Source organism: Penicillium malachiteum, assembly GCF_028827825.1.
Source record: "Penicillium malachiteum strain IBT 17515 chromosome Unknown utg000005l:1.0-9002435.0:326005.0-9005861.0, whole genome shotgun sequence".
Classification (NCBI taxonomy): Eukaryota; Fungi; Ascomycota; class Eurotiomycetes; order Eurotiales; family Aspergillaceae; genus Penicillium; species Penicillium malachiteum.
In genome coordinates this window covers 2818355-2835436 of record NW_026643099.1, presented here as the reverse complement: position 1 = coordinate 2835436, position 17082 = coordinate 2818355, and the positions used below count along the sequence as shown (strand labels likewise).

At 46.8% G+C, this 17082-nt stretch overlaps 5 protein-coding genes across 5 annotated transcripts; 2 read left to right on the top strand and 3 right to left on the bottom strand.

The window, feature by feature from the left end:
- Window positions 1-312: 312 nt before the first annotated feature.
- Window positions 313-1375, bottom strand: N7483_011062 (terpene cyclase; the record flags this gene model as incomplete). The annotated part of the gene is made up of 2 exons (XM_057094489.1): window positions 313-320; window positions 346-1375. 2 exons carry the CDS (start codon window positions 1373-1375, stop codon window positions 313-315), a joined length of 1038 nt encoding a protein of 345 aa, XP_056940460.1.
- Window positions 1376-1984: 609 nt separating this feature from the next.
- On the bottom strand, window positions 1985-2752 carry N7483_011061 (Fructosamine/Ketosamine-3-kinase; the record flags this gene model as incomplete). The annotated part of the gene is made up of 1 exon (XM_057094488.1): window positions 1985-2752. The coding sequence occupies one exon, from the start codon at window positions 2750-2752 to the stop codon at window positions 1985-1987; it is 768 nt and encodes a 255-aa protein (XP_056940459.1).
- Window positions 2753-4709: 1957 nt separating this feature from the next.
- On the top strand, window positions 4710-7832 carry N7483_011060 (WD40 repeat domain-containing protein; the record flags this gene model as incomplete). The annotated part of the gene is made up of 5 exons (XM_057094487.1): window positions 4710-4994; window positions 5050-6012; window positions 6063-6144; window positions 6271-7064; window positions 7212-7832. The coding sequence occupies 5 exons, from the start codon at window positions 4710-4712 to the stop codon at window positions 7830-7832; spliced, it is 2745 nt and encodes a 914-aa protein (XP_056940458.1).
- A 1604-nt stretch (window positions 7833-9436) lies between these two features.
- On the bottom strand, window positions 9437-13944 carry N7483_011059 (GTP-Rho binding exocyst subunit SEC3; the record flags this gene model as incomplete). Its single annotated transcript, XM_057094486.1, has 3 exons — window positions 9437-11473; window positions 11537-13611; window positions 13779-13944. The coding sequence occupies 3 exons, from the start codon at window positions 13942-13944 to the stop codon at window positions 9437-9439; spliced, it is 4278 nt and encodes a 1425-aa protein (XP_056940457.1).
- Window positions 13945-15330: 1386 nt separating this feature from the next.
- N7483_011058 (nucleolar and coiled-body phosphoprotein 1 family protein) lies at window positions 15331-16594 on the top strand (the record flags this gene model as incomplete). Its single annotated transcript, XM_057094485.1, has 2 exons — window positions 15331-15372; window positions 15434-16594. 2 exons carry the CDS (start codon window positions 15331-15333, stop codon window positions 16592-16594), a joined length of 1203 nt encoding a protein of 400 aa, XP_056940456.1.
- Window positions 16595-17082: the final 488 nt, after the last annotated feature.

Sequence of the window (17082 nt, the reverse complement as noted above, 5' to 3'; positions counted from 1 at the left end):
CACGCTAGCGCAATTCACATACACAGCAGGTAGATCTTACCAAATAGATGTAACTATAAGGTTTATGGCTTTTACATGCTCGTAAAAATCGTTCAGGGTAACACATGTACTATCATCATTTTTTTCTAATTCATACTATGCCCAGATCGAGGATGTTCTTTACTGTAGGTGGAAGCGGCGCAGCCACTGCATAGTATCCACAAAATTCTATCTCATAAGACCAACTTGCCATGTGAACTATGATCCAAACGACCACACTTGCTAAAAAAAAAAAAGTTCAAAGTTATGCAAATTTTCAAGTGAATTTTCCTCCTACGGCTCTATCTTTTGTATTAGATAGCTTACCTTCGGTGACTTCTGCCATGCATTCGTCTGTGCGTACCCGATCTCGTGGCTTGGGGTGAACAGATACAAAAGAGCCCTGCAAAGCACCGACCGCTCGTAAACTCATTTTATAATAAGCGAGAAGGTCCACATCACCGGATTTTTCACAGAGTTCGCTGATGCGGTACCTATCGCATGCGAGATGATACCGAACATAGCCGGTCATGAATTCCTGCACACGGCATCGGACATTTTCTTTACCCGCAGATTTTAAGATAGCTTTGAGGCGATCCTTGCAAGCAAGTGCAGTATCAGAAATTTCCCAAAGCATCTCCAAAGGCGTGCGTTCAGTACATGCAGAAGCATTTAACGGGTAGTTCATGCGGTCAACCGCGGTATCACTCTCCTTGTAAAACGAGAAAAGATCGTTCACAGTTCCAACCCAGTCTTCTAGTTCAGCCTCAACGGATGCTATTATGGGAAGATATTGTTTTTGAGGGAACTCTTGCTCGGGAAAGCATATCGCTGCCTGAACAGGGCCTTGGGCTGACATCCGCCGCACGTAATCGGGAAACTTGGAGCCTGCGTAGCCTCGAAACAGAGTTCGCTCCACTGTAGTGGCCTGGATAAATTCGAGGGCTCCACAAAGAAGAGTTGTCTGACAGTAAGGGCCATAAAATTCAAGGAAGGCCGGTAACGTTTCAAAGAACCCTTGCCACACAGGGTGTTTGATCTCAGTCTGAGCGGATAGCTGAGGACATAGGCCGTCTAGACTGTCGTGCTGTTCAAAGGCGAGGTCATCAACTGACATTTGGTAGGCATCATAGACAGTTGCTTTTTGACGTATCTCTAGTGGTAGAAAAGGGAACGCAGCATGTGCGTACTCGCTCATGCCTGCCACTATTCTATTCTCGCGGGGAAGGAATCTTGAGGCATAGTCTTGAAGCGCGTGGAATTCGGCTCTGGGAAGGGAAATATTGTCCTGATAAGAGAACTTATTCAGGAAGTCAACAAGGATGTCACTGAGCTGTCGGGGAGTAATATGGTCCATGGTCTAAATAGACCCTAGGTAGCTGTCAGTGCCTTCGAGGAGCATGTATGCTGACTTATTCAGAGGTGTGGGGGTTTGCGGGTTATAAGAGATATAGCGGTTGTGAGACGTTTGTGAGACGGTTGTGGAAGGAATGACCTCGGAAGAATGACATATCGTCTCAACAAGTAAAAATGTGAAAGTATTAGCACTTGAGTAGAGGAGTTACTGTCACCTGATATGCTTGCCTAATTACTTGAATATTTTGTACTTCGAGTTCCAAGAGTTGTCACCAAAAATGGAGAGCATCTAGACCTGCATTGCACGTCACGCCGGTAGTATATGCTATCTACTGGCAACTCGCATAGTAAACATCCAATCTTGATTCAACCCAAAGCCATGCTCACTTCAACTTGACATCTGGAACCTTGGAACAAAGCATCCAACCTTAGAACTCGCTTATACTTCACTAAGCATTTGTTTCGTGTTGGATAAAGGCCCCCGTAACGCTAACATCATTCTCGGGATTATATCTTGCAAGGCTTTCCAGAGGCGCATACTTTTCGCATAAGTATAGCATATCGTTGTATGCTCTGAATTGAATCGGTTATTAAAGCTCCAATTCCTTGCTTAGATTGGACGAGCTCGATAAAAGAGTACACACATCGATCTTGAAATGCTTCCCGGGTGTCCAGCGGAATCATTGAGGTATGGAGGTAGACTGTAAAGTCTATTCCGGTCATCCCACTCGCTCTGTGGATCTGAAGGTTTAATATATCGTTGATAGAGCTCCATATATATCGGAACTCTAAACTGACGCGCCCATGAGCACCTCCATGTTCCAAATTCCATTTCATTATGAGCATATGTGCAGCCGGGGTCGAAGACAATAGTCTCACGAGTCTCATTATCAATCCCGACGTTCTGCTCCCTTAAGTCACTGTGGATCAAGGCCGGCTTAATAGACCGGCCACCAGACTGTAAAACTCCCAGGAGCCGCGGAATAACAGCATCGATGACTTGCTTACAGGCGGCATCGAACTGGGGCCATATGCCGTTTGTCTCATTGTCATATCTGATAACATCCTGGACCTGGTTGGTACAGCACTTGGTCCAGCTCGATTCCCACTTTACTGTTCGCTCAAAAATCCCACACGCAGTTGGAACAAAGAATCCAAACTTACCAGTAGGAGAGTTGCCCTTGATATGAAGCTCAGCAACTTTAGCAGCAAAGCGTTCTGGCTCTGGCACCAACTCGCCGCCTTTAGCCGCAAAGTCTTCTGGTTCTGGCGCCTTTTGGATTTCCATGTCATAGAAATCTCCAAGAAAGAAGTATACCGGTGAGTCCTCATCCCAGTATTGGTCCCATGCACATGGCTTTGGAACAAATCCGGGCATCACTGAATGTATGGCGGTTGCTGAATGGTATTCGCCTTCTGTCAGTGCATGTGCTCCTCGCCCCGTGGCACACTAAACTCCCGAAAGGTGATCAGTCTCTGAAGTATTTGTCTTTGAGGGAACACAATCTGACCTTGAGAAAATATTTTTTTGGGGTACCATCTGATAAAATAACTGATACTTTGGCGGTCTTTGTCCAGGCAGATACACCCCAAGGGCTTGCAGAGATTACTCTTGTACCGCTAGGCATAGCTAGAAAAACCAGTCTTGCTCATGAGTAGTTGCGGAGTTTTGAATTTTCACCTTGAACAAGGGCCATATGAAGCTCGAAGATGCCTTCAACTCCCGACGCCCATTTTTCTGATGTATTTACCATCCTTGAAGGACGGAATATACTCATAGAGGAAGGGAAATCTCATAATTTTGCATTTATGAGAAGTATTCTGTACCCTTTCCTCGAATTTCCAAGAGCTGGAAGTTGCCAGACGCATGTTTTCCAGTGCTGGAGATTTCAAGAGGTTTGATGCAGCTACGTACTAATCTACCAATAAGGTCAACAATTGGCTCTTCAACTTGGAACCCCACATTTGGGCGTTTCTACGCTCCTTTTTACTGGACATGCACTAGCATCACCCCATCAAGTTGCAGTCTTCTAGGGGCGGGCTAACAAGACAGGATTGGTGGGTGAAACTGAGAGAATGTGACAGGTATTTGCTTGATGCGGGGCGCTACGTTGCTCAATGTTTGAAACATGCACATGTTTGCTTCACATCGGATTTTCAACTGAGCAAATTTGACGGTATCTGTTCAGAAGTCTTCAGATGTTTTTCATTCGGGTGCATGGACTGCTTCAAGTCGATTTGGACTTCAAACTTCATTTTTGCAAGCTTCATGATAATTCTGGCAAAATTCAATCGATATAAGGAAGCGGAATTTATCGCCGTTTGTCTGGAGTACATACCCTGTTGACTAAATATGCAAATGTATGCAAGTGGAATCCTGGCGACTGTAACTAGCCCATCTCGGTCTGTTGTGGTCGGGCTTTTCATCGCCCAATTGCTTACCCGATCGATGTGAACCTGAAATATTTCAAGTTCACAGTTAGGACTCACCTATAACATGGTTTTGATATAAGAACCTACAATTTCAACATTTCAACCTTGGAACCTTGGAACCGGATCTGTCACGGAAAGAGGATTCCAACCAATAATATATGCTTACAAGGGTCTAGGCTCGTTTCACATATCTCAGAGTTATAGTGAGTGGCGACCGGTCACTGTGGTCAACTGTCTCTGACATTTTGTAGTTCTGGAAACGTTTTAGTCTACGGAAGAAGAGTGATGAAGTCACGCAGCCAGATCATAGTCATAAACCAACGTCGACCTATTCCTCACTCCGCGATCAAATAGACAACAAGGACTCAGTCATCTCTGAGGACAGTCTACCTATTCAAGTCAAAGCTGAACATGATTCGGGCCCCTTGGGTCTGAATGTGATTTACACACCCAAAAATGGACACAGAGCTGATATGGGTTTCGTGCACGGCCTAGGTGGAAGCAGTCGATGGACTTGGTCAAAGTATAGAAGTGAAAAACTGTTCTGGCCATCGAAGTTTCTTCCATTAGAACCTGACCTCTGTCTGGCTAGGATTCTCAGCTTTGGGTATAACGCAAACTTTCGTAAGAGAGGAAGTGCGAGCACTACTATTCTAGACTTTGCAAAAGAGCTACTGTTTGATCTCAAGTATGCCACGGATGAAGACAAGAGCGATCTTAATATTGGCAATGTGAATGAGGGATCGTATCATTGATTTGAGAGCAGTTCGTAGCTAACTGCACACCAAGGTTCCGCTGCTTTTTGTCGCCCACAGTATGGGTGGACTTATCGTCAAGGAGGTCAATTACAGTGAACCCAAACTCGCAATGACAACACTGACCAAGCGCACTGGCAGGCATATATGCAGGGCCAAACTGATCCTGAATATGAGAATGTTGTCAAGGCCATCTCTGGGGTTGTTTTTCTGGCCACCCCGCATAGGGGAACCAACCTGGCAGATATCCTCAATCAATTATTGCAATCGACCCGTATTAGCTCGTCAAAACTTTACATCTCAGAGCTTTCAGAAAACTCAGTTACATTACAAAAACTCAATGAGCAATTCCGACACGTCGCGTCAAGACTGGATATGGTCTCTTTTTACGAGACCCAGCCCACTTCTATGGGAATCGAAGGAGCACGAGTGGTAAGCTTGATACATTCCACAAGCGCATGACTTCAGTTCTCGCTAAAAGACAAAGATGATACTGGAAAAAGACTCATCTGTGCTTGGATACCCGGGCGAAACTTCTAAAGCTTTGAACGCGGACCACCATGGGGTTTGCAAGTATGACAGTCCGAATGATCCCAACTATAAGTCTGTGAGAAATGTTCTGAAATCGCTCATGAGGAAGATAATAGCAAAGCCCGTGGAAATTACGATCTGGGTTCCGACCAAAAACTTGAAAGACACTGGCCTAAAAACCATCTTGGCCATTCGGGAATTTCCAGACGTGCACTTCATATTTTTCCAGGATCAGTGGACAGAGGGGCCTAGCCCCTGGTTTGTCCAAGAGAAAGCCTATTCTGAGTGGCTCAATCCCCAAAAGTCAATGCCATATCTTCTCTGGGTGAACGGAGGCGCAGCAACTGGGAAGTCTGTTCTATCTTCCTTCGTCATCAACCAACTGGCCGAGCAGGAGATCAACTGCCAGTATTTCTTTATACAGTTCTCAGATCGCAAGAAGCGCAGCCTGTTGCTCCGTTTGATTGCGTATCAAATTGGGCAACAAATGCCTGATTACCGTTTCAAAATTGCCGAGCTTGTTGATGAAGGAACTGATCTTGAGACAGCAGACCCAAAAACCATTTGGGAAAGTCCTTCCAAATCCAGACTTTTCAAAATGGAGCAAAATAGCCCGCTATATTGGATCATAGATGGTCTGGATGAGGCTAGTGATGCTCGAGCCACCATAAAACTTTTCTCAGAAATCGGACTATCGAATGCACCCATCCGAATTCTTCTTTTCAGTCGCCCAACCTTGGAAATTTCTCGGGGACTCGGAAAGGACCCATTATCCGTGCGGCAAGGCAACATCAGTGTTGAGGGGCACATGGAGGATTTATATACTCATATCCGACAGGAACTCAGTATGTCTGGAAATTCAGAGTTCAAGGACAGTATTGTGCAGCGCATAGTCGAGGGGTCGCGAAATAAATTTCTCGTAAGTGCAGTTCACTCTTTATGCTCTCACAACTGACACTGATGAAAAAGTGGGTACGATTGGCGGTAGAGAAGTTGAATGCGTGTTATACACTTGGTGACGTTGAGCATATTTTACAAGAGTTACCATCTGGTATGGAGGCATTATACGACAGGATGGCATTATCTATTGCAGAGAATCCCTCCCCTTCAGCACGTGCCTTAGCATTGACAATCCTTCAATGTGTCGCATGTTCATTCCGTACATTGACAGTTATAGAGTTGACCCAAATATTGCATGATGACCGTTCTGGTATGCTTGATCTTCAGCAATCAATCACGGATTTGTGTGGTGGATTTATTGTTGTTGGCAAAAGCGGCAATGTGACCATGATTCACCACTCTGCGCGTGAGTATCTGCTCAGCGATCAGGATCGTCCATTTTCAATAAACCAGGCTGTAGCTCACGGAAAATTGTTTCTGAGTTGCATGCGTTGTCTGATGGCCATTGGCCTTCGAGCCAAGCTCAGCTGGAATGATAAGCCCGAGTTCCTCGACTACAGCGCTATGTGGTGGTCTTCTCATCTTCCACAGATATCTCTAATTAGGGAGTCGACATTCAACATTCTGAAGAAATTTTTAACGGGTCATTACGTTCTCACCTGGATGGATGCTCTTGTCGTAACCAAGCAGCTGCGAGTCCTTATTCGGGCCTCAAAAACCCTCTCAAAGTGTTCTATCCCATGGAATAGCGCTCTTCCCTCAACTTCAAGTGATATCTCCCATATAGAAGAGCGACAGTTGTTAGAAGCCCGGGCCACAGACTTTATGAAGATTCTTGGGAGATTCGGCACCATTCTACAACGAAACCCTGAAGCGATTTACAAAGCAATCCCTCCTTTCTGTCCCCGAAATTCTGCTATTTATCAACAGTTTGGGAAGTCGGAAGTCAAAAGAAAAAACCTTGAAATTATGGGTATTCAGATGCTGGACTGGGATGACTTGGTTGCGCGGCTTTCATTTGGCACATATGCGGCTTCAATCTCCTCTGCAGGAACTCATATCGGCGTCTTGGTATCTTCTGGAAATGTTTGAGTCTACGATTCAGCGGACTTTGAAGAGACAACGAATAATCCAACCAGGCATGGAGAGAGGGTATACAGGATGGCATTTAATCGCACGGGAACAATGGTTGTGACATGCGGCTTGAATACAACAAAGGTCTGGGATTCTTCAACTGGGAAGTGCAAGGCTTCGATTGAAAATCTCAAGTCTCGGCCCAAACAACTTGCTGTTCTATTCACAAATAATGATCAGTCACTCTTGGTAGCAGCAAGTGATTGCCAAGTCAGATCGTTTAACATACACGAACCATCCCCCACTTGGCGGCTGGTGGCAGATCTTGAAGACCCCGGAAACGAAGGAGACTTCCTGAAATCATCAAGCTACATGGCAATGAACGAGGAGGGAACTTTGACCGCTGTGGCCTATCTGGGACAGCCTCTTTCGGCATGGGAGGTGGATGGACCTGTCCATATCAACCACTGTTGCCGAGTACGCGAACACACTGGCAGAAGTGAGGTTATTGAAGCAGTGTGGCATCCACACTCCCCTGACCTTTTGGGTCTCTATAACGAAGGAGTGGTATTTAAATGGAATCCCTACGAGGGGAGTGCTGGAGAAGTTGTGACTGGCGCTTCCCAGTTGGCTATTAGCAAAGATGGAAGCCTTTTCGCTACGGGCGACGGATATGGAACCATGAAGGTGTATACCACCTCAGATTTTCGTCTTCTCTATCAGCTAGCTTCTCAAGATCCCCCCCAGTCTCCACCGAATCTATGACCTTTGTGGACATTACGGCAATGCTTGGGAACCAAATGCCTTGATGCGATATGCAGAGCGTTTGGAGAAGAGCATTGATAGCGACCGCGAAATGGAAAATCTTGGGCAAACCAATACTCTCAGTACTGTCTCTACAAATCTCATCAATCCTTTAACTGCATTGGCTGTGTCCCCTCTTGGTTGCTTTTATTGCTGTGGAACAGAGCACGGATTCGTGAAATTGTTCGATCTCCAACACGGAACGGTTTCGTATGTTCATGATTCTCAACTTGCCTTCCTAAGCATTCAGCATATGATCTGGAGTCCCAATGGCCAACTCATCTGTTTTTCAGATTCCAGCACCAGGATTTTCTTTACTTCAATTTCCACATCAGATACTGCGGCGAACCCGGTGACAGTCGAAATATCTATGAAAAGCAGCAGAACAGGCCCCATAACGCAACTTCTATTCCATCCAGAATCCAGCCACGTTCTTGTCTCGACATCGACCACTGTATTTGTTTTAGCAATTCTTTCAGGAGCTGTGAAGCATTCTTTGAATTTGAAGTTTGATGTATGCAAATGGGTTTGCCATCCGCACGATCAAACGATCATTCTTGGATTTGGGTCCCGCTCAATCCTCGTATGCGACTGGACGTTGACTAAAATCAACACATTCCGGTTCCAATTCCCAGATGATATACCTATTTCATCGGACATTGATTCTGGCCAAGATAAGATGGTTACTGATCGCGTCCTTTTCACTCATGACAAAACCCGCATCTTGTGTCAAATATCGGCTGGAAAGGGTCTCAAAGAGAAAGTCATACTATACTTCCCCATTTCATGCCTCTCAGGCCAGTTCTCCTCTCGTGATGATTCCCAGCTCAAGGATGGGAATCATATTCTTCCCACCTTTTTCCAAGGTCCTTAGCCTCTATGATTTCTTCCTGGCTTTGTTCTCTTGAAAAAGATTGCCTGGTTTTCTTGTCAAAGAGTTCTTCTATTACTTCATGCAAAATTCCGTCTACATAACCAAGAGGGACTTCCACCTCTTTCTTCCCACCACGGTCAGACTCTCGCTTCAACTTCCTCGGTTGGGGCGTCTCTTGGTGAGAATGGCAATATTGACGATAAGTCCGTCTATTCACGACATGGTACGAAAGAAATTTTTTCATTGCCGGGGGACTGGATAAGTCGGGATTGTTTGAAATTATGCTGTGTTTGGACCAACGAAATGTCATTTCTTTGTTCGAGGAATGGGGAAGTTGCAGTTGTTAAATATGTAGGGTTGACCTAGTGTCATCTTTTGTGAGCGTCTTTTTATAGCACTTGAGTACAAATAGACGATAGCACATATACATTTCGTTAGGATATTCAAGTTACTACTGCCAGAGTACTAGGTGTTGTCATGACTTCAAGTTTCAAGATCCCTACAGTTTCAAATGTTATGTATGAACCTAATTGTATTCCACCGGGAAACACCATGACCCAAGCGCCTAGCTAAAGATGCTCCAAACATGCTTAGGCAAGCACGACACAGAAACTGAATGCACGAGGAGAATCTGAAAAGAAAAGAGACATTGAAACATTTGAAGAGAAGAAAAGACATATTTTGCATTCGCTCACTTCCGGAACATAGCCGCTACATCCTCCTTCCGCCATTCCAGATCCAGTTGTCCTTCATATACTGTATCAATCAAGTGTCGGGTACGGTCGTATGCATCTTCATATCGTTGCTCACATTCCCGGAGCACCTTCAGCACCAGGCTGCGACTAAGACCGGGGTCATCTGCGTCACCGAAATGCTTCTCAACACGCTTCTTAAGCAATTCCACCCCGCGCTTCACTTCCTTTGCATCATACGAAGACAACACCTTCTTCGCCACCATCCGTGAGTGACTAGTTCGAGTCGCAATGTCGGAGCTATTGGTTGACGCCTGGAGAGTCTCAAGGGACTGAATAAAGTCCAACAGTTTTCCGAGAGGTCGATGGATAACAGCATCCAAGTACAATTTCATGTGCTCGGCAAAATCCTGGTGAGCCCGATCCATCCAACGTTCAAGCACTGACAGCGAGTGTACATGGACTTCCTCGATGTAGTGGTTCATGTTTTCAATGAGGAGAATGTGGTAGTTGAGCACTTCCTTGTCTTCGGGGTCTCCGGCCGCATTGGCAGCCACACCAGGGGGTTGACCAGGTGCTTCCTTGGCGATGAACTTGAGCGACTCCCACATTGCACGGTTAATACGATCGTAGGCATCGTTGACGCTCAGTCGAATGTCACAGATTTCCTCGCCTGATTGTGAAAGCATGTTCTCAACTGCATTGGAGAAGTTAGGAAAGACCCGCATAAACGAGATCACTCCCTTGCGTTTGTTGACCTTCACCTTGGTGTCCTCGATGCCTCGGATCTGTTCATCCACGAATCGGTTAAACAGACCCATGAGACGGGAATGCACCTTTTGCAAGGAATGAATAATGAAGTCTTGATTTGTATCATCAAGATCGCTCATGGCAGATTCCAGAGCAAAAATGATACCAATGCCTTGCAGAGGGTTCGCTTGGATGGCCCAGTCCACCAAACTTTGCATGTCATTGGGCCAGAAGGAGTATACTTCATCCATGATGTGCTCAACTCGCTTGGCCATGTCTCGATCAGGATCATGAGACTGTTTGGCCGAGAAATTGGGGCATTGACGAGCTTCCGGCAAAGCCGCACTAACCAAGTCTGAGAAATCGACGTTGGCTAGTGAGTTCAGGTGGAAGAACTCTACGACGAAGTTTTGTTCGTCGGTTATCATATTAAGTGTTTCGCGCAGTGTCCCAGCAAATGCTTCGCAGGGCTCAATCTTGCCCCGAGGTTGCTTTTCGGCAGACGCCAGTCGAATGCCAGCTGCCGCCCGAACAGTCTTGCCTCGTCGCACGGTAAGCTTGCGAGCCGCCATAGTGATGCCTTCGCCCTCTTTCTCCTTTTCTTGATGAGTGAAGAGAAGTTCTTGCTCCTCTCCTGTGGGTTTTCGAGCCGTCTTTTGCCAAGCTGCGTTGTTCTCACGGAACTCGCCTTGATAAGATGGCTTGGACTGCCGCTCGTACAGGTTCACGAGAGCGTGCCACTCGGACATGCTCACTTCCTTGGTGAACAGCATTAATGGGTTGTATCGCCACACTTCTGCGCGGAATTGCTGACGAGCGGCCCCATCGAGCTTCATAGGATCTCTCGTAGCAGCTGCGGAGGCATCCACCCGTTTTTGTTCGGCCATCTTAAAAGCCAATGACATAAATTGCTTGAGACGCTGTTGTAGGAATGTCAAGGCAGAGTTCCGGTATTCCTCCTTCTTTTCCTTGATAGCCCGCATTTGGCCAATCTCTGTGTTGGCGTAAACACCGACGCTGGCGTCAACAAGGCGCTTTTTATTTTGTCCAATTTCGGCATCAATCATAAGCATAGCTTTGTACAGGGTAGAGAGAGCTCTCTCAGTATCACTTAAGCCTTCGGGGTTGCTTAGTGAAGCCTCATTGAGTGGACGAAGCTCTGTTGTAGAAATAGAAAGTGTCTTCAAGAGATTTTGGAGTTCGTTTTGCAGGAGCTTCTGGTTGGCTGTCTGCACTTGCAAACCTTGAGACTGGGCCTCAATGTATGAGACATCTTCATGTAGTGTCTATTTAATTCAAGGGTCAGTAATTTGAGACCATGTGATCTTGTTTGATGATTGAGGACTTACATTCAGTTCATGGGAGTATAAAGTCAGAAGACCATCCAACTCCTCACACTCTTCAATTGTCTTATCAATGAGGACCGCCAACTGCTCAACTTTCCCTTCTTGCTGTTCAAGATTACCAAGCCAGCTGGTAGCTTCAACGCGGCCTATCTCACGGCGGACATCAGCCTCCAAGTCTTCGATTTTTTGCTCGTCATTAAGACGACCATTCCACCCAAGATCTGTCAAAATGTCATCAAAGTCAATACCGCGCCCATCAAGTACAGTAACGTCAATCCCAAGCGCCTGGCAGTACTTGACAGTATGGTCCTCACGTCTCCGGCGACGCCCTCGGGCTGCTGGAGATGGTGACCTTGAGCGGTCATCAACCTTGACAATATCAGCAAGAGAATCTGAACTCTTCTCAGGGACAGGAATCGAGTCAGGCGGTGGCGAAGTCACTTCGACTTCAGGCTTGGTAATCTCCACGGTTGGAGGTGCGCTGGCAGGAGTTGATGGGATGTCTGCAGGAGGCATTGGTAGAGCTGCCGGTATATGCTGCTCCCTTTCTGTAGGCCCATCGACTGGGCTCTTTGGTGCCTCGTTTGCAGATCGAGTAAGAGATGGGGCCGGAACAACGCCAGTAATACCATCAGGCTCAGCTTGTTCAGCTTGCTGCTTCTTCGCTGCTGCTAGCAGACGCTCACCAGCACCTCCAGGGCGTGGCTTAAAGGCACCGTAGGCATTTGCGGCCTTGCGGAGAGCACCTGCGATCTCTTTCGAAGATTTCTTCTTCTTCACCATTGGGCCCAATCCTGGACGGTGTGCCTCGTCATCATCACCATCACCTTGCACCAAATCAGAAGAATGAGATTCCTGTGTCGGTTCTGATACCGTTTCAGTTATTGGTTCAGAAAATTGAGCTACAGCCGCTGCAATTGCTGGGTCCACTAGAATCGGAGAGGATGGTGGGCCATCTTTCTCGGGGGGTTTTAAGGAATCATCAGCTGGTGCTACTGGCTGAGGTTCTTCATAAACGACCTTTTCTTGAACAGGCTGTGGCAGTGGCTCCAGATTTGGTGTTTTATCAGCTTCACGATATGGAATAAAACCACTAGCGGGGCTGGCCGAAATGCCTCGTGCTTCACTAGTAAACGAGGCAGGAGTAGTAGGTCGCAGCCCATCCACGCTTCGCTTCTGATTCAAGGATAGTGTGTCGACAGATTGGGCTGCCAACTCGGATGTGGGGGTTTTCGGAGATCGACCATCGCCGCGCGATGAAGATGGCCTTGATTCACTCAAGGGAAATCTCACAGGCGGCTCTCTGTTCTCGGAGTCTTTCCGTTGCGGAGGCAGAGGGGGTGGTGGGCCGGCGGGTGGTGGATTAGAGGCCAGATTGAAGGGCGAGGGGGCCGGCTTAGAATTCCCTGTAGTTGGCCGAGATAATTGCTCCCGGCTTCTTTGTGCCCGCAACATTGGATCCTCCGATGCCTTCCGCCTTACTTCCCGGGGCCCATCACGACTGGGCTCACGGCTTCCGAATGAAGCTGCCTGATATGGAGCTGTTGTAGGATCTGCTGGGGGAACCATGCCAGGGCCTCGTGACGGTGGTGCCGACGACGGGCCTGAAGGGCCTGAGAGTCCTCCCGCTAGGAGCATTTGCCGCTCTCTATCATCAAATCCAATTAGAGTAGGCGCTTTGCCTCCTGTGTACTTCTTGTAGATCTTCACCAAGCTGCCAATAAAGAAGTCCTTTTCTTTGGAGCTCCCTGTATGCCAATAGTACGGCTTCCCCACGGTCACCACAAATCCCACATTTGACGCCCATTCCTTATGCTGCTGTTCTCCGGGTGTCTTGGGCACCGAGGAAGCGTATGACTGGATTGAAGACAAATCATCAAGCATCCATGTTTTACCGATGGAAAATGTGCCGTCATTGTTTTCGCGGGCCTTGTGCATTCGAACTCTGCCTGATCTTCGCACTGATACAATGATAACACGGGGTTTCTTGTTCTCGGGTGCCGATGTAGGCGGGGCAGGGGCTGAAGGGTGTGCTGCATCTTCTGTGATTCGAACATGTGTGATATAGGACTCGACCACTTTGCGGAACAATAATCAGTATGAAGCTCTATTAAGTGAATTGTTTGTCCCTTGCAGAATATCCAGGGACAGCCTTCATCCACGTCCGGGGTTACTATCCCCTAGTTGCGGTAAAGCTAGAGATACCCCTGCGAGGCGCCAAGCAAAGTCCCAAGAGTTCACTTACAGGTTCCGTCACTATCTTTCTTCGAGTAACAGCTTTGAATGATTCTTTTCTTCTCATCCTCGAACTTGTCTGCTCTCGACAAGGACCCATCGGCAGAACCATTGCGACCGTCGCCTCCGCGCCGTGGGTCGCCGGGGGGCTGGGGACGTGGGCGTTGACCGTTCATTATCCAATTTTATGCGCTGAAATTAAGGCGTAGGGTGCGAAATCAAGGAATCATTATTGAGACGCTGACTGTATTGGAGGGGGCTAAATGAGGACGGAGTCCTATGCGCATACGTTCCCAGATTCGACGTACGGTTTCGCGAACAGTTTGTGATAAATGAATCAATGTAAGTTCAGACTGAAGGTAACAGAGAGTGTTGGGACTATTTGGAAGCAATGCCAGATCGCCGTTGGCAGTAAGTGTATTAGCTCATCGGGATGTTTGGGGTTGCGGGCAAGGCGGAGCTCGTGGGAGCGGAGTATCGAGTTGATCCGGCTTCTGCAGCTAACCTTGGAACACTTGGAACACTTGGCAGCTTAAATTGCCGGAATTGCCCACGACAAACTTTAGGCATAACATCATGATTTGTCACAAGACTGATCTGGAACAACTTATTTATTTTATTTTATTTTTTACTTTATGATTGATGTCCCTGAGTTGGATAGTATCGAGGATACATATGAAAGAGGCATAATAATTTGAACAAATCGTACTTACATGTACGTCCTTCATTTGAACATCGAACGAGATATCCAAACTAACTTGAAGCGATTATGTATGGTTTTTTAGATGTTCGAATGTTGCAATTCATCCTGCAAAAGGTCAAAATTTTGCAGATCAATCTATACTACTAGGATTGCTGAGGATGACTTGAAGCCTGTCGAGCCCACTACTAGTACTAGTAGGTTACTGTAGGTATGTGATTACTATGCGCCCTGGCATTGATGTCTATGCCATCTGTTCTATACTATTGATTTATCTCAAGTGCTCAAACTTGAATCTGAGGGTTCTCGAGATTTTACCGGTCTGCCTATGATGAGTACTAGTAGAGTGAATACATCAATACTAAGAAAAACTAGTACTAATCTCGTCTGGGACCTTCCAGTTGGGATATGTACATGTTAGGGGCCGGGAGGAATCAGATTTACTACTGATTCGTTGACCTCTCGTATTTTGAAAATTTGAGTCATTGGTACAAACAAGTACATGTGAACCTTTTCAAACATTGTGATATATGTACTATCATCCAGATGTCTATCAAGTTTCATATACCCAACTGGAACTGTAGGTTCATGATCTAGATTAAAGTGGAGATATTATTGCAGCCTGAGGCATCACATTCTTTTCCCACGTGAATCCACTTATTCCTTTCTGCCTAGGTGATCTTGACCAATCACATATTGCGACAGTACATATCACCCTCACCGCTCTGGCAATACTTTTTTTTTACTTTTTTTTTGGTTCCTGGATGGCGACTTCTATAAACAGTTGATTTCTTCACTTCCAATTTTCTTGTTTCTTGACCGTATCTGAACATATCAAACCCTGATTAAATTCTACGCGATCATGGCCAAGATTTCAGCCCAGAAGAAGGCTCCTGCCAAGAAGGTAAAGTTATATCATCTCAATAGTGGTCAGAACTAAACTAACCATAGCCCTTATTTGACAGTCTGAGCCTACCAAGACCAACGACACTGTTCCTTCGCAGCTTCTCGCTTCCATTGCTTCTTTCTTGTCCAGCAATGGCTTCGCTACCACCAACACAGCTTTTGAGAAAGAATTGAAGAAGGCCGGAACCAAGGCTGATGTGAAGGGCGCCCCAGCTTTGCTGGAGGTCTTCCAGGCATGGGAGAAGGCGAACGCTGCCTCCAGTTCCTCTTCGGACTCCGACAGCGACTCGGATAGCGACAGCAGCTCCGATTCCGATTCAAGCGATTCTGATGTTGAAATGGAAGACGCCGGCAAATCGAAGAAGGCTCGCTCTTCCTCGCCCTCTTCTTCATCCTCCAGCTCTGATAGTGATGCTGACGATGAGGAGGAGGAGAAGACTGTTCCTGCTCCGGCTCCCGCTGTGAAGAAGTCCGCGGGTGTTAAGCGCAAGGCTGAATCTAGCGACTCTGAATCCTCTGATTCCGATTCTGAAAGCGATGCCCCCAAGGCCAAGAAGGCCAAGACTGCAGCGAAAGCCAAGAAGGCCGACTCATCTTCTGAGTCTGACTCCGACTCTGACTCTGAATCTTCCGATTCCGACTCTGATTCTGATTCTTCAAGCGCTTCCGATTCTTCTGACTCCGACTCCTCCGACTCTTCTGACTCTTCTGACTCTTCTGACTCTTCTGACTCCGAATCTGACTCCAAGCCCGTCAAGAAGGAGAATGCTAAGGCCTTGAAGGAAGCAAAGAAGACCCCCCTTCCAGAGTCATCGGCCTCGTCTGCCTCCGCCAGTTCCGACGATAGCTCTGACGATGAGAAGGCTGGTGGCGTTGCAGTAGCCACTGCTTCTGAGTCTAGTGTCACCGTTTCTGCTTCCCCTGCTGTTGACGAGGTTCGCAACACCTCATCCAACGCCAGCCCGGCTCCTGGAAATGGATCGACAAAGAAGAAGCACACTGGAGCTCGTCCAACTCCTCTCGCTGCTCTGAGCGAGCTTCCCTTCGACGGTTTTAAGAACGACTACATCTCTTACGCATATGCTGACCGCGCATTTGCTGATCTCTCTGTCACTCGTGGCAAGGGCTTCACGAAGGAGAAGAACAAGAAGAAGCGTGGTTCCTACCGTGGTGGCCCCATTGATATCTCTGGTGGCAAGTCATTCAAGTTCGACGATTAAATGATCTCATGGGCTTCCGATCATCCAATCTGACCGTTCAATCCTTTCAACCCGACTTCTTCATCGGTAGAATCTTGAGTCTCGAGATGTTTTTTTTCCCTCCAGCTGCCTCATTGATAAAGAAACTTTCCATGGTAATGATATTTGCTACGCAACTTGGAGGATTTGTCTCCTCATATTCACATATTTCGCTGGCTATTGATATCAACCCGATACTACATATTCAACCTTTTGCTCAGCATGGCGCATACGGAGCTATGACCGTTACTCTTTGACTACCATTTGCTTATTATCTCTTTGCTTTTCGAGAATACCACAAAAGTTTATTAACTTTCTCATTTTCCCTCATCCGGTTCTTGAGAGTAGTATTCCACAGATGAATCCCGTTTTCTTAGCCATGAGCGTTTGTATGTAGAGCTAAATGTGTATCTGAAACATTCAAGAACTTTATGTTAATACAATGCACTGGAGTAGTTGTTGCTCTGTCT